General features: G+C 41.1%; 1 protein-coding gene across 1 annotated transcript; it reads right to left on the minus strand.

Moving 5' to 3' along the window:
- Window positions 1–846: 846 nt before the first annotated feature.
- On the minus strand, window positions 847–15,998 carry efemp2a (EGF-like fibulin extracellular matrix protein 2a). The gene is made up of 11 exons (XM_086085673.1): window positions 15,789–15,998; window positions 9,875–10,062; window positions 9,349–9,397; window positions 8,111–8,299; window positions 7,094–7,216; window positions 6,884–7,000; window positions 5,328–5,447; window positions 5,127–5,246; window positions 4,149–4,275; window positions 2,931–3,126; window positions 847–1,919 (listed from the first exon to the last, which is right to left on the minus strand). Exons 2-11 carry the CDS (start codon window positions 9,977–9,979, stop codon window positions 1,746–1,748), a joined length of 1,320 nt encoding a protein of 439 aa, XP_085941799.1. The 5' UTR covers window positions 9,980–10,062; window positions 15,789–15,998; the 3' UTR covers window positions 847–1,745.
- Window positions 15,999–17,015: the final 1,017 nt, after the last annotated feature.

The raw sequence follows: 17,015 nt of genomic DNA on the forward strand, positions 1-17,015 counted from the left end.
TTTAGGCCGTCAATTGCGTGCAGATTTTGCCATTTGCTTCTCGCCTAAAGTCAGCTCACTCATCATGACCTTCATGAAGACGATTGAGCGGTACATAAAATGGAGGAAGAAATGATGGACCTCATCATATGTTGTTGTTGCTGATCACTCATGGCCCCGCCTCCTTCATTCATCCATGAACGCGTGCATTCAGGATTGTGACGGGCATCACTGTCTTGGATATTTTTGTGGTTCAGGTTATAGGGGGAAAAGTATTTTTTGGGGGGGGAAGTTTAGTTTTCTTCAAGAAAAGTAGAAAAAAGTTTCATATTTGTCTTTTAAAAGTTTTTTTTAATCCTTTATTGCTTTATTGGGAGTGTGGGGCTAAAAGTTGCATATTTTGAGAAAAAAAAGCTGAAAAACGAAGCATTTTTCAAGACAGTTGTATAATAAAAAGTCATTTTGTTTTTGAAATAGCTGTACATTTTTTTTAAGATGAAAAAAGTTCTGCAAAAACAAAGGTTATATTTTTATGAAAGTTGCATATTTTCATTGAAAAAAAACGTTTTGAACAATTTTGTATTGCGGAGAGTCATTTTAAAGCTTTAACTTGAATATATTTGAAAATATGAGGCGGTATGTTGTATTTTTGTGGGAAAATAATTTGTATATATTCAAGAAAAAAGGTACAAAAAGTAAATTTTTGAGACAAAATTTTTTTACATTTTGGATGTAAATGTTTATTGGGAGAAATGTTGTATTTCTATTTTCAAGAAAAAAATATTTTAGAAAAAGACTGCATATTCTCTAGAAAAAAATATTTTGGACAACAAATATATCTAAGAATAAAAGTTTGGGGAACAGTGGTAAATGTAAGGTGTTTTTATTGGCCTTCAAAACGTAAGAAAAAAAGAAAAATACAAACGGGATGTTCCAATGTCGCAAATCTAAGCGGCATGAAGAAGAAGAAGATGTGGGAAGTTGTGCAGATCACGAGAAATTTAAAAGGAACACACACACACACACACACACACACACGAACACGCACACTCGTCTCAATTGTCATTAGCTTCTCAAAGTCCCCACAATGTGTACCAACAGGAAGCCGTGTTGAGCATCTCGTCCATATCCTTGACATCCGCTTAAGGTCCCTGTACTAGTAGCCTCTTTGTCCTCACTGGCGGAACAATTCAGCACACTCGTACAACTCGGACCGACTTCCACTACTGTGCCACATTTCTGCACACTAGCAGGACAACTTTGGCATACTAGTAGGTACAAGTTACTGATGAGGCAAAACTGTGCAGTAGTTTGTGTTACTCGTATGACTGCTGACGTCGAGTGCTTCACTAGTAAAGTATGTACAGTATCATGTACTGTAGTTGTGCTACTAGTGAGCACAAAGAGCAAACTCCAGTATATTAAGAAGGCTACTAGTGCATGACACGTGACTAAAAGTTGGGCTTAGTCATGTTGAAATGTGTCCTAGCACGAGTTTAAAGTACGAGTGAGGACAAAGAGTGTACTAGTGCACAGTCATTATGATGTGAAGGATATGGAATAAATGCTCAAGTGGCTTTCTTTTCATTCGCACTAGTATCATGTGAACGAAATGCTGAAAGGGATTTCCATGTGTGTGACGTGTGGAAAGGACTCGAAAGATCCAAAAGGGAAAAGTTTGCACATTTGAAGACGACATGAGAGTTTCTGACGGCGCCCTCGTCGTCCGTCCTGCCCGCTGCGGGTGTTTGCCGGTTTGGGGTGCGTCAGAAGGTGTAGGGGCCGATGTAGATGGAGAGTCTGAGGGCGGAGCTGCTCTGGTAGTTGCCCTGGTAGCTCAGCAGCGGGTTGACCGACACCATCTCCAGGTCCAGCGTGTACTCGCGCGGGCCCGACACGGCGCGGGCCAGCACCAGCATGGCGCTGATGTTGTTGATTTGCTTAACGCAAACACAAAGACAAATTCATCATCACCACCAGCCAGCGCCGCGCGTCCCGTTCCGCAGGTGAGCTCACGGGTTCGCTTTCGGCTTATTCGTCGTGTGGAACAATTGCGTCAGCTGACTCAAATTCTTTCATTATACAAACATTAAAAATCTGTTTTAAAGTTTTAAGAAATGATGCAGAATTTTCAACAGAATTTAGATATTTTTTTTTTTTATTATGTCACTGTCAAAAAATTACGTATGAAAAATTATGTTTAGAAAATTATGCTGAATGTTTGACAACGGATTTTGAATTTTTGTACTTAAAAAAAAACAATGTTAAGAACAATCTATTACAATTTTGGACACGAAGCTTAGAATTTTTGATAGTGAATTTAGATTTTTTTAACAGATTAAAAAATAAATAAATAAAATACATCACCAATTTGACGGCAAGGAAAATTTAGAAATTCCGTTTTAAAAAATGACAGAATTTTTGACAATTAATTAATTTTTTTAAACTCCATTATACATAGAATACTTGCTGGAAAAAATTGTAAATTGATAGTGAGGAAAATCTGTCAGAAATTCAAATTTTTTTTTAAATGAGGCAGAATTTTTTTAGACTGATTTGAAATTTTTGAACAATACATTTTTGACAGAATTTTTGTACTTAGAAAAACAGTGTTTAATGGTAAGAACGATTTGTTTAAAAATATATTGAATTTGTATTGTATTTACTTTTAAAAAAAAAACAGATTTTTTTTATTTATTTGATGCTAAGGAAAATTTGTTAGAAATTCCGTTTTAAATTTTCAACACAGAATTTTTTGATGGTAAATACATTCAGTGGTAGAAATCCAAATTAAAACTGATGGCACAATTATCATTCCATAATAAGCAACTTTCTTCTGGAAAATATGAATATTTTGTCACCCCCCCAAAAAAAAAAAAATCATCCATCCAATTTTGTCCAACTTGATTTTGGTTGTCAATCTCTGCACGTTTGTGTGGGCGTGTCCTCACCCGGATGTAGAAGTCTCCGTGCGGGTCGCCGGCGCGAATGCGGAAAGTGTTGTAGGCCCCCGGTGAGACGCTGGTGGCCTGAATCTGGAAGATGTCGGACGGCACCGAGCGCTCCGACGTGATGCTCATGTAGCGGTGCACGATGGAGAAGGGCAGATCGCGGCACGCCGCCTTCGTCACGGGACACACGCAGCGGCTGCGCACACGCATATGCACACAGTGTAAACGCCGCAGGGCACAAAAATCAATGATTTTCCTCATAAAGTTTTTTTTCTTAAAATTAACACAAAAATATGCAACTTTTTCCTATAAGTTATACCACTTTTTTAACAGCTCTTCTCAAAATGCAGTAAACATGTTTTTTCCAACCCTAAAAATATAAACTTTTTCTTTCACTGATATTTGATTTCTTTCCTTTGAAACTATAAATGTGTTTCTAAAACTTTATATATTTAATATATACTTTACAAATGTTACTCTCGAGATTTCTTTCCTCCAAATTAACAACTTTTTTTCCCCTAAAAAATTAGACTTTTTGTAAGATAGACAATTTTTTTCCTAACAATGTACAAAGTACAAGTTCTCTTGAATTGTTCTTGAAAAGTGCAGGTACAAAATCAACCAGCAGAGGTCAGCAGAGCTCAGTTTTCTTTCCCAAACTGTTGCGCTCAAATAACAAATGTGGTTAGAAACAATTCCATTCTGCTACGTTACAGCAAACATAAATACAAAATGTAAACAAAATGCACACCTGCTCAATTAAATATCTTGCGTCATTTTACAATAAAACAACATTTCAATTTTCAAATGTTATACAGACCAGATTTCTTTGCGATTGATATCCTGGCCCGTTGTGTGTTTTATTTGCTCGATGATTGTTTTTTTTCCTCAAAAATTGGAATGTGAATGTAAAAAAAGATGGAAAGAAAATGGTGACTATTTTTATGAGTATCTCCAACATAACTTGGTACAGTCTTTCTCATTCAACATCTTACAGTCTCATTTTTTGAAGTCATAAGCTCGCCATAAAACACATGAAAATGTGCTCATGGTTTGAATGCGTGTGTCTGTTGACGGCGTCTTCCACCTGTTAGCAATCCGACGAAGCAAAGTTGCATTTTGGTGTGGACAAAAGTCAACGTGGACATTTTTGGTGGTGGACATGATTATTGGTGGGAAATGAAGGCCACCATATTAAGAGTGTGTGCGTGCACTCACTTGTCGGAGACCTGCACGTACGGGTCCTGGCATCGGTTGGCGTCCACGCACTGGTACCGTCCGTGGATGTTGACGCACGTCTGCGTGTCCGTGCATTGATGCTCGCCCGTTTCGCATTCGTTGATGTCTGTGCGGGCAGCCAACACGAAGATTGCTTTTTGTCCAGGAAAAACGTTTTTTTTCTCTAATATTTGTTCTCAGAAATCTTTTCCTTGAAAACAAATGTTTTTTTTTGAAAATCAATATAGAAAATTCTACTTGTGACATTTTTTTGCAAATGTGATTTTGTTTTTTAAATAAAAAAAAACTGAAACAGACTCAAAGACAGATTCCAATCTTAAAAAAATATAACTACATTCCTGAAATAAAAAAAAATTCCTTAACTTTTTATTCAAATCTAAAACTTTTTATGTAAATAAAAAATATTCCACATTTTCCTTGATAAAATATCATTCAAGATTTTTTTGTTTAACTTTTTCTGAAAAAAAGTTAAGATCTGAATTGTATTCTAAATATTTTTGCAGAAAGTCATATTTTTTAAATATAGAATTCTAAAAAAAAAATTCTGCTGAAAATGATGAAGTGTCATGTAAAACACTCTTTTTTTCTTCTTAGAAAATCATTATTTTTCAAAAAAATTCTTTAAAAAATGAACTCTTTTTTTTTTTTTATATTGAACTTTTTTCTCCTAAAAAAACAAATTATATTTCTTTGCTAAAAAAATACATGAAAAACGCCCTCCATAAAAACTAAATTGTTCCTTAAAAGGATATTAAACTTTTGAAAACTATGAAGCTTTTTTTCTCAAAAAATATTCAGCTTTGTTCTGAAATTTCTTTTGTTGAAAATCCCCCCCCCCCCCGCCCCAAAAACATTTTTTCCCCTAAAAAAGATATGCAATTTCCTTTTTTGCTTTCTTTTTCTTTCTCAACATATTGCAGTGCGTTGTGTAAGGCACACGCCTGCATCTTGACTCACCCTGGCAGAGTCGCGTGCCCTGCAGCTGGTATCCCTCAGGGCAGACGCAGGAGAACTTTCCGGGCTGGTTGACGCAGCGGTGCTGGCACAAGTAGCTGGAGTAGCTGCACTCGTCCACGTCTGCCACAACGCATGCGCCGTCACTCAAGGGCGGAGTCGGGTGAGACGCGGCGCCTTGTCGACGCCGTTCGGGCCACTCACCGTTACAAGCGAAGCCGTCGGCCGCCAGCTCGTAGCCGTGCTCGCAGCGACACAGGAAGGTGCCGTACGTGTTGTAGCAGCGCTGAGAACACGGCGCCCCCATGTCGCACTCGTTTACATCTGAAAGGAAAGCACGCGTGCTTGTCAGCCTCTCGTTTGGACACTTTTGTGATTGATCTTTGGGATTTCTAAACCGATGCGACGAAATAAAACCTGCTCTAAAAACTCATTCAAAGTAACCGAAAGCCAAAAGACATTAGTCGCCTTGACAGGGATGTGATTTGACCAAAGTGAAATTATCTGAAAATTTAGCCGGGGGGGTCTGGGGGCCGCGGGCACTCAGCTCGGTCCAGAGCTCATGGGTTTTCCGTGTTTTTAAGTACTTTCAATGCACTCAGATGACAAAGAAATAGACAAAACAACAGCATAAATTTTCAATGTATATTGAACTATCCCATATAAAATTGCAGTTTTAGTCAACTCAAAATCAGTCACATTCAAAAACATTGGACTGCCTTTGCTTTTAAAAACTATCACTGAGAATATCATCATATATATTTACCATGCAATAAATCAATTAATTTAATACATAATGCATAACAAAAACATAAAATACCTCATCATAAAAACACAATATTGACTAAGATCATCTCTGTAAGTGCATACATCAAGACAGTCAACATATTCAAACCTGAAAAGTGCAAACATGCAGCATTCATTTGAGTTTGTGTCAATGATTAACCATGTTAAATATTTATGGCCATTTTTATTACGTTATAATATTTTCGAAAATTTGATTTAGATTAATTTGAAACGTTTACCACCGACCTCAAAATTCACGACTCTGTCAGCAACTGGTGCAAGTAGTTGTTGGGGTGGATCACGTCTCTCGATTACCGCTTCCGATTGTGATGTCAATAAGGGATGGAGGCCGTAAAGTTTTGGAGTTTTCGTTTGGGCACCGAAACTTCCAGCGATGGAATAATTTGTTGTTCTTGACTGGAGTTCTTTCACGTGTTTTTTGCTCTTTGCGTGACTTTCAAGAGCTTTGAAACCTCTCGCACCATCGTCAACGGTATCACGGCACCAAATGCAAAAAGCGCTTTCCCAGCACGATCGATCTTCCGAATAAAGTCACTGAACAAATTCGTCACAGTCTTCTTTCCAACATTTGTAGATATATCCTTCTCTAACCAGTCCCATCGAAACTTGTTTTTTACGATCTTGTCAATTTCCTTAACTCGCGGAGCATCTTTGCGTTCGATCACGGACATCTTTCTTTTAAACACCCAGCAAAAACGTCTGAGAAATGAACAATGCCTTTATAACAAGCGCGTTTATTGGTCAACACGGAGACTTCAGCCAATCGCAAGATCCGTTTCATTTCAGTTACGGAAACACTAAAATGGAACGCTGTTGAGACGAAATCGGATTTTTTACCACTTTAAAAATTGTAACATTTTATTTTTGGAGATTAAAAAAAAGCGGAATTCCGCGAATTAGCGGAAAAATCACATCCCTGCCTTGAGCTATCGTCCCCAAAAATGTCCACTCACCGATGCAGGAGCGGTTGTTTCCCGCTAGCTGGAAGCCGGGCTCACACTGGCACGTGAACGAACCCGGAACGTTGACGCAGCGATGCTGGCAGTACCGATACCTGCACTCGTCAATGTCTGGCGGAGGAGCAGAGAGAGGACAAATCGTTCATCGGCCCGCTACAGAAACAAAAATAAATAAATAAATAAATAAAAGAGTTGTGGGCTCACCGATGCACTCGGTGCCCACTTTGCGGTATCCGTCCGGGCAGTTGCAGGTGAAGGCCCCCAAGGTGTTGACGCACTGCTGGCTGGGCTGGCAGTCGTGCTCGTCGCGCTCGCACTCGTCCACGTCTGCGCTTGCAAAGGAACCGCGCTCGTCATTTAGACGGCCAAGCCCGCGTTATCGCCCGCCGCCAAGCAAACAACATTCTTTATATTGTATCTTTTGCAAGTGGGAGTGGAAACAAACATTACCAGGAAGACGCAATTATTCTACTTGTGTGTTTTACCGTTTTCTTGACACTTACTGTTCACGTGAATTTAAAAGGATTTTCTTACAATGAATGAAAAAACCAAACTTTTTGCACCATTCAGAATCTTTGTTTGCAATTATTGAATTATTTAACCAGTTACTGCCTCCCAAAAATTCCATTTAGAATTTGTTTGCGGAGTTTTTAATCCTGCCCTTGAAGAACTGACGTTCCATAACAAATCAATATCGATTGAATTGAAGCGGATCAAATCAGATCAGGAAAAATGGAGATCGAATCCAACTGAACCTTTGTGAATCGAAATCAAATCGATTGAGGACATTTGATTCCATGGCCTACATTCTACGAGTGTGTCAAATTGTCTAACTGGTGGGGACCGAAGAGGACTAATTCATAGACTTTTAGCTGGAAATCAAGGACATGGAATAAATGCTCAGCCGGCGTTCCATAAGAGATAACAGGGACTTATTGTAACTTATTGTTCCTTAATATTTTTGAGGTGAAAAAAATCAGGAAGTGTTTTTCATGCCTGCGAGACAGCAGCTGTCGTCGTGTGAAATCGACCAAATTCCTACACGCTCCGTCTTGCCCCCACAGGGACAATCACACTCATTGACACCCAGCAACACCTGCTCCAGCTACTTCCCCCCCCCCCCCCCCCCCCCCACACACACACCTTCCCCAAACATAACATCCCATTGGCACCACCACGTGACCAATTGGGACCACCTGTCCATCCCCGGGCCGCACTCACCCACGCAGCTGTCTCCCTGCGGCTCGTAGCCCAGGGGGCAGGGGTTGAAGGCCTCGGTGGGCGCGATGGGGGGCTCGGGGGCCGGGATGACCGAGGCCGAGCGGGGGAGGCACAGGTAGCCCCCGTAGTGGTTGAAGCATTTCATCTCCCCCTTGCACGCGTCCGGGATGGTCTCGCACTCGTTTATGTCTGAAGGCACAAACACGGGGACAAGAGATGCGCGCTCGTCAAAGAACCTCCGAATCGCAAATCTTTGTGGGGGCGGGGTTAGCATACAAAACAAAACATACTACTACAAAAATTCAATATTTATATTATATTCTTCTGTTCTTTACTACCAACTAAAAAAAAATTGTATTTTGTTTTTAATGATGAATGATTATAAGAAGTAGGGCTGTCAATTTTTAATTGTAATGAATCGCATGACTTCAATAGTTAACTGAAGATTACTCACACATTTTAATTAATCTGTTCTAAATGCACAATACCATTATTTTCTTTTAAGTTTTCATACTTAAAATAAAAATAAATAATAATAATAATAATAAATAATTAAAATAAAAGTGGAAAAAATGCTAAATGAATAGAAATATAACTGCATCTTTTAGTCATTGATACAGTAATTTCATAATAATTAATAAAATTGAGTTAAAATTTTAACAGACGTACGAGTGTGATATTGATTTGTGTTGAAAGAATTTTTTCTGCCACTAGATGGCATAATTGCATTTGTAAGACGTTGATGACAGCTCAGTGCATTTTTCTTTTCATATTCAGAGCTATCGAATCTTTAACATGAAGCAACTTGCACATTTTTTAAATTGTAAAATACAACTTGACCTCAGTCTCCACAAATGTATGCATTATTATTATTATTACTACATTTATTACTGCTAAATTTTGACACGGATATGTCTGCTTTGTTGCAACTGGAATTCCCCCAGTACAGACTTTCCAAGTAAGGGGCGGTCATTAATCGCCCGTTAAAAAAATGAGCGACGTTAAAGGAACCTTTCAATTAACGCACTCATTTTCACACCCCTAAATTAGAACACAAATAAAAATTGCAGCTGAATAAATGTTTGAAAACAAACCGTTCTAAGAGATTAAAAGCAGGCCAAGGATGGCCATCAAGACACTGAATGTGAAGCAAAATCCAACAGAGCCCGAGGACTGATAATGACAATCACAATAATATAATAATCATAATCATAATCATAATATCCTGCCTGCTTTACCTTTGCAGTGCTCTGTCTGAGGGTCCCAATGGTAGCCATCTGTGCATTCCTAGAAAGAGCACAACACTGTGAGACAATAATATCAAATATGCACATCAAAATATAAACCAATGAACAGATGATTGTTTTTGTAAATCGTATTTTTCAACAGGCAAGATTTCAAATGCATCGTAGATAATTGTGTACAAATTCCAACAGACAGTATGCTTACTGTATGTGACGTGTGACATTTTGACTACCCAAATGTCACGTCCATATTTACTTGTCAGATGTATAATTATAATTATTATATGGCTATTATTATTATTACTTTGGGCAAAATGTACCTGTTGACTTTGTTGGAAAGTAAAACTCAGCCAAAAGAAATAGGAGCAAAATATCCCCCTTAAGCTGCCAGCAGAAAGGGATCTTTGTGAAAGTGTGTGCGTGCGTGTGCGCAAAATCATCGAAAAGGACACACAACAAAAAGACGCAACGGTTGTTGAAAGCTCAACGACAGTATAGAGAAAAGTGACGCAATCCGTACCGTTTGGGTGTCAATTTCTTTGGGCGGCTGCGAAAGAACGCTGTGGAGGAGCACGCACACACACACGCACACGACTGACACACGCGCCCCCTGCATGCTAACCATGTGAGACCAGAACACACATAAACGCACACGCACACAGCAATGAGGCGGGTTGACTTTGGATGGCCGGCGCAGTCACTCGGCATCTGAGGGGAAAAGAGGAAATGACAACATGACACGGGTCATGAATCCAACAAAATGGTGTCATTCAACTTACTGGAAGACACGCACAGTCATTAACAGCCAGAAGAGGCAGAGAAGGCCCCCTAGTAATGCGTAAAGCTCCAGTGATAGGATTGTGTCAATATTGTTGTATGATCTGTTTGCATTTGTTCATAAAAACATCAATGCTAATTTCCATTAGCCTGTCTATGGTGTTTCACATCACGTGTTAGCATTAAGCAAGCATACTTTCGGTGACATGACATTGCAAATTTTGGACCCCTCACAAATTCTACAGCATTTACAAGTACACATGCTAGTAAGCTGTAATTAATGTTAGGATTCTGAGAGGGTCTTTGGAAAAATGTCTCCCTGAACCCCAGAAGTTTACGACCAGACCAAATGATGAATAAAAGCAACGATCGCGGAGGCCAAAAAGAAAAAAATAAGCCAACTTGGACTGGCTGGCCTGTTTGTCAGCCAAACAGTGCGGCCTTGACCGCTAATTGACGAGAGCGACGTTCAGCAGGTAGAAGCACATAAACATTGTGACGTCGCACAGCTGCACATTAACGTTACACAAATACCTTTTTTCTTCTTTTTCTTTTTTTTTTTTTCTATTGGCGCTGCACAGAAAGCTTTCTGTGTCTTCAGCCTGGCAGACTGCAACGGCCGGCTTGCAAGAATACTTTGGCTCGTTTACAGTCAGTCGCATAGAAAGTCTCTATGGTGCGTAAATGTTGTGGTGCAGCGGACCCCAGATATTCGCGGGGGTTAGGGGCCCACATGCAATAATAATAATAATAATGGAGGGGTCATAATGTAATTATTTTTGCCACGATAATACAGAGGGGAAAAAAAAATATATATTTTTTTTTTTACCACGTCATAGAAAATGTTGCATGGTATTATCAATTATTATTATTATTATTATTATCATTATTGTTTTGTGCCTTGTAAGTGTCGAGTGGCCAGTCCAGGGCATTGTCCGCCTTTTTGACTGAACTGGCGAACCCCGAACAGTGAAAGCAGTATAGAAATGTTTTCCATGGCTTATCTGATTGGCTGTGAGAAATCACCCGATTGCACAACCTTATAGTTAAGACGCATTGGCCGTGCACACGAGTTGCTAACGTTGGCCCCTTGCCATGACAAAAAGGGCCACGCGAGTGCATGCCAAGCAGCCGGAGTTTGAACGCATGACAGCAAGTTATAAATCAACGGCGGCTCGCTCACAAGACAAAGTGCAGACCACATGGTTTGACATGGTTGCCCTCCCACCTTCCCGAACCCCCCCCCCCCCCCCCCTCAAGACAAAAAGCGTGACATCACGGGGCTATTTGTGTCTTGAGACGCACAACATACCAAGACGGCCGCAAGTTACGTGACCGGACTGGACCGCGCTGGTGGGAAGTCACCAAGTGCAAACACGTGGTTACTGTCCTTCAGTTGACTTTTAGGCTAACTGTACTTTACTTGAGGATTTCAACTATCTACTAACTAGCTAAGCAAACACAAAATAAAGACAATTATGCATCGTGTATTTCAAACAACCCCGTAACCTGAGAAAAGGTCTGCTTAGCTTAAAGCTAACAAACAATGCAAAAGGCCACTGACATGCTACCTGTTAGCATCAACAGTTGTGGTTTTTGAAGCAATGAATATTTGAACACTAACATGTAGACGGATCATATAATAATATATTCTTTATCCTGGCAGAAAAATAACGAGTTTTACTGCACCTTACTGAGCTTAGTTGACCGTCTCCAAGGACATCCATATGCCTGTTTGATACTGCCCCCAGGTGGCGGAAGCATGCACACCACAAGCAGCACAATCAAGAAAATCATAACGTACAAAATGTTCAATTCTTCGCATTCTACTAAATTACGTTATTGCTATATGTTTTACCAAGTATATTATTTTCCTTATTTAAAAAAAAAACACATGGCAAAAATGTTTGTCTTAAGTACGTTTCAGAGTAACACGTGTGAGTACTTTGGCCACCTCTACTGGACGGGCCAAAACCTGAAGCAAAATTTGTCAAATTAAAAAACAAAAAACAAAAAAACAAAGTGACCAGTCCGTCTGGGGTGAGGTGACTGCGGCTCACGTCTGGAATGCCCGCGGTGAGGATGTGGCCGCCGATTCTCAGCCGGGATGCCCTGGCACGGCCGCGGTTCCCAGAGTATCACTTTTCCGGGAACTCCCCCCCCCCCCCCCATGGACCCAATACGGGAAGGTTGGGAAAAGCATGGAGCCGCTCCGTTTTCAGCATTAACACTCATTAGTCAATATTTGTTGCCTTGTCCCAAATTTGCTTACTAAAAATAAGCATGAAAATAACCAAAATGAAGTCTTTTTTTTTTTAACTTTTATAGTCACAGTACTTCTACATCTTCCAAAGTTTTTTCACTCGAGTTTTTGTACTTCTACTCAAGTAGAGAGTGAGATTACTTTTGTCGCCTCTGGCAAAGACAAACATACATTTGATTTCATAGCACCCCAACAGGACTTAGTTGGACGTGATCCAACAAGGATTTGGGCCCTGACCTCTGCGGCTCCATTTTTAAATTGCCAGTCAGCCCAATTTAACAGGCAAAAATGTCAGCTCGCTTACACAAGTGACCACCTGCGGACTTGGGAAAACACACGCACGGGACCACACGCGGGGGGCGGACACATGAGCGGTCCTGGTGTTGTTCTGCTCGGCTGGGCACGGAGAAGCCGGAGCACACCCTGGTACCCGCTGGGAGCGCTCCAGTGGCAAAACCCAAAACCGTGATGGATAGCGGCGGGCCTCGTGAGAAATTCTCTTTGAGCTGCCATGATCCGCCGGCTCACCCTGCCAAGTGGGTCAAAGGCCCGGTTTGTCATCACCGTGTGCTGGCAATAAGGAGCAAGACCACCGTTTGGTGCCTTCCTGATGCTTTTCTCACCTGAGGCCGGAAAGTGAACGACGGCTATTGGCGAAGGATAGCAACAGAGACCTGACATGAATTCAAATGAAACTAAATCCTCCCTGCAGTTCAACAAAGATGCCACAAAACGGCGCCAAATCCATACTTTTATAGTAGACATGCCACAAATTCTCAAATGTTGAACCAAGTTGTACACTTTCAGTGTAGTACCACGTTGTGCCACGACATGCATGGGTCGCACGGAGCTCGGTTGGAGAAACGCAGTGTCATTAAAAGCAAAAAGGAAGAGGCAGAAAAGGTCCCCAAGTAATCTCTCAGTGTTAGTTGTCGTTCCCACTGAGCAGAGAATAAATGCCTGTGAGAATTTTTGTTTAAGCTCAGTTTGTTTGTTTTGCTGCTGACTTTCCCATTTGAGAGATCTGGAACGTATTGTATCGTATTGTAAACAAGGGCGCACTGCAAAGACGGAATTATATCAGCGCAAAAAAATGTGTCTACTCACATATTCAATATGGCCAAATTGTGCCATATAGAATAATGTCTTTGGTGCAGTGGAAAACGTGCAAGCTCCACAAAGGCAGAACAGAGCCTACATTCGAACCCTTAATCTCAGAACTGTGAGGCAGATGTGCGATCTACTACCTCACCTGTAATGTTTCACGCATTCATGTAGCTATTCATTAGTAGCTATAGATTTTTCTCATTAAATAATTGTTTGATTTATGGTAAATAAAAAAGTACAGTTACTACTTATTTAATTTAATAAGTGGTTAATTTAGCTGTACATAAATCAATTACAAATAATAAACACAAAAATTAGAATGACTTTTTTTAAATAAGATGTTTTTCATATTTAAACTTTTTTAAATTGTTTACCTTATCTACAACTGACCAGGCCCATTAGTCCATTTCATTACATCAAATGTGGCTCCTAAGCACTGAACTTTGACCTCCAAGCCAACCCCTCTAATTCTCTGTTCTTTTATTGTTTACATTGAATACATTAAATTTGAAATAAGATCAATATTGAGGTACAAAACTATTGTGCTAAAAAAGGGGATTTGTTTTTAAAAACAAAAGTGCTTGTAGTATCTGTTAAAAAAGAAGCAAAAATTGCAATTTTTGTTCAGATTTTCAAGAACAAGCCCAAATATGAAGTAGGCAAACGTTATTTACTTTAGCGGTGATGCGGATTAGGCTTCCTGCAGTTTGACACCTGCGTGTTTTCAACCTATGTACGTGACCCGGCTCACCCCGCAGTCGCCTCTTCCCCCTTTGCGAAGCGGAGACGGTGACGGCGCTGCACAATCACACAGCGTGCACGTCTACCCTCCTATTACAGGCGGCGAAACGCGGCCCAGCCAAGGAGTCGGCTGACTGCAGTGATTATGGGGCCGCAATGCTCTGCTGACGCTCCAAAAGTAGAGCACTGGTGCAGTCATGGGACATGTTAGCAAAGAGAAGAGGTCCTTCTCATCGCTCTCCCGCTTTACAGCGAGGTTATAAACCGCCATTCGTTTCAGCAGCGGGTGTCTAAAGTCGGGCTCGGGAGCCATTTGCGGCCTGTCGCCCATTTTCTGCGGCCCACAGCATATAAAGGAAAGAAAAGAATGCTGTCTAACGCGCCCCTACTAACTACTGGTAATAATAATAATAACAATACACAAGGTCTGACTTGTGAACATATCACATGAGATTGCTCGTTCGACAGATGGCCCGATCTATTTTTCGTGGCCCACCGGGCCGAGCGCGACACCAAAGTCTGACAAAGTCCTAAACTTTACTTGTCTTACCATCTTTAATAGAGAACTATTTATAATACATATTAAAACAATATGCAACTGTTTGGCTTGTTGGACGGTTCTCAGCGTGTTTTAGTGGCCGGGGATTATTGTCGAAACAGCTGGAATCTGGTCGAACCGTAACACCGCCACATAATGGAGACTTCGATTTTGCTCCTCTTTCATTTCAGCTTTACGCAACATGTGCAATGAGGCAGAATAAAACTCGGCACCTCCTCTATGCCGAGTGCCAATGTGAAGAGAGCTATGGTATGGTATTTTGAGTAGAGAAGATTTAGTATGGTTATTTATGATAATATTCTTATTAGTCATTGATGTTTTGTGTACAGCATTTTAATGCAGCTGTGGCTGTTGAGAAAGTGTAAATAAAGTTTAGATGAGTTGAGTGTCATTTACAAATTCAACTCTTGAAATATATCAATGATGCACCTTTTACATGGAATTCTACCTTTTGGCTCTATCGTGGCTACCTTTGACCAATAAGCCCATGAAAACCAACATTTTAGTTACTGGTTGAATCATACGATTTGGTCAAATGGGTGAAAATGGATTTCCGTAAGACATTGAATTGCACTGAATTGACAAGAGAAGAGGAGATTCCCTCAGCTGACCATGAAGAAGAATTCGATTTGAGTTGAAGTGGAAGCTCACTCTGAAGACTGCAGTATATTCAATATGTATGGTATCGGAAAAAGAAATCACTTTGGAGGATGTTTTACAATTGCCTATTCAGCAAACAAAATGGAATTTGGCCAGATAAGAAAAAATATGTTAGTTAAAAACTTAATGGAGTAAAATTTTTGACGAACCTCGAGTTGGAATAATCGGGGGGAAAAAAGTGAAAATTTTTTTTTTTTTAAATTACGTATCATGTCTGTACGTGGCTAAAACTAATCACAAAGAAGCTGAGAGGTTTGTGCAATTAAACAAGGCCTGATGGTTATTACGCGGTGATGTCAACTATTACATAAAGTCAAGCAAACTTACCAGCAAGTCTCGTTAGAGATGTGCGCGTCGTGTCGCGTCGCGTCGCGTCTTGTCGGTCGGCCTGACCCCGGCGTGTCCGACTGCGGGGAAATGGTCCCTGAAGCTCCAAGCGGTGCACCCTGAGAGACTGAGTGGGAGACAGCTGGAGCGGCTGAACACATGCAGAAGGAAGAAGGGAGGGCGAGCCAGCCAGAGACACAAGAGAGCGAGCGTGAGGAGGGAGCGGACCGCCCACTCGTCTTACCCCCCCTCTGGCCCCCTGCGCAGCCCCAATACACCTCCCCCCCCCCCCCCCCAACCTAGTCTAGAGATGCGAATTCCTGGTCCGCAGCCCAAATACCCCAAAATCCGTCCAAATGGCGAGCGAACAACAAGTTCACAGATTCACACACACGCGACCCCCCCTAAACCGCCATCCATCCCGCTCCAACAACACACCTGGTTTCGTTTAAACTAAAACCCCCCACAAAAGCCCCAACCAAGCTCTCCCACCCTTCTCCCATTTTACCCCCCATACACCTATATTTACCTCCCCGGGCCTTCTTTTTCCATGAAACCACACACAAAAAAAAAAATGCTCTTGCAATCTGACGTGGGGGATTATTTATAGCCAAGGAGCAAGAGAGAAATAAATGGAATGTTGACAAAAATTAGAGAGTGGAAGAGTGAGCGGGAGAAAGTGGAAAAAGTGTCTGCTTGCTTACTGGGCAGGAATGAAGCCTTTCTGCCTCCAAAAGCTTTCAAACAAAACTACTATCATTATCACTCTCCAAGTGTGCCGCTCAATGTTTGTACATGACTAATCCGTTACGCCGCTCGGAATCATTTCCGGCCGGCCGGCCCAAAGCTCGATTCCCACAAGAAGCACGCATGGTCTGGATGTGTTGCAAAGCGCTGGGGATGTTGCTTAACCCGCGTTACAGTAGTTGACGCGTGACTCAAGACGAACGCCACCGGAGGCTTCATTCCAGCACGTTATGAAATCTTTTCCGACGTAAGGTTAAACTCGGCTTTTTAACCCTCGGGCCTCGTTGGGTGTTGTAACCCTTTCAGATAGTTTGTGCCCACGTACAGACATGCGCTTTCATTCTTAAGATTTACTTTTGGCTTCTCGGGCTACTTCAACTTGTTAACTAGCAATAGTTTTTGAATTAGTATAAAACAGTGATAAACATTTTACACCGAGGACCACCTAAGAAAAAAAAATATTTAGCTTCCCAAGTACTA

The sequence above is a fragment of the Leptonotus elevatus genome, chromosome 9 (assembly GCF_054856555.1).
Source record: "Leptonotus elevatus isolate MCC_2025b chromosome 9, RoL_Lele_1.0, whole genome shotgun sequence".
Taxonomy (NCBI): Eukaryota; Metazoa; Chordata; class Actinopteri; order Syngnathiformes; family Syngnathidae; genus Leptonotus; species Leptonotus elevatus.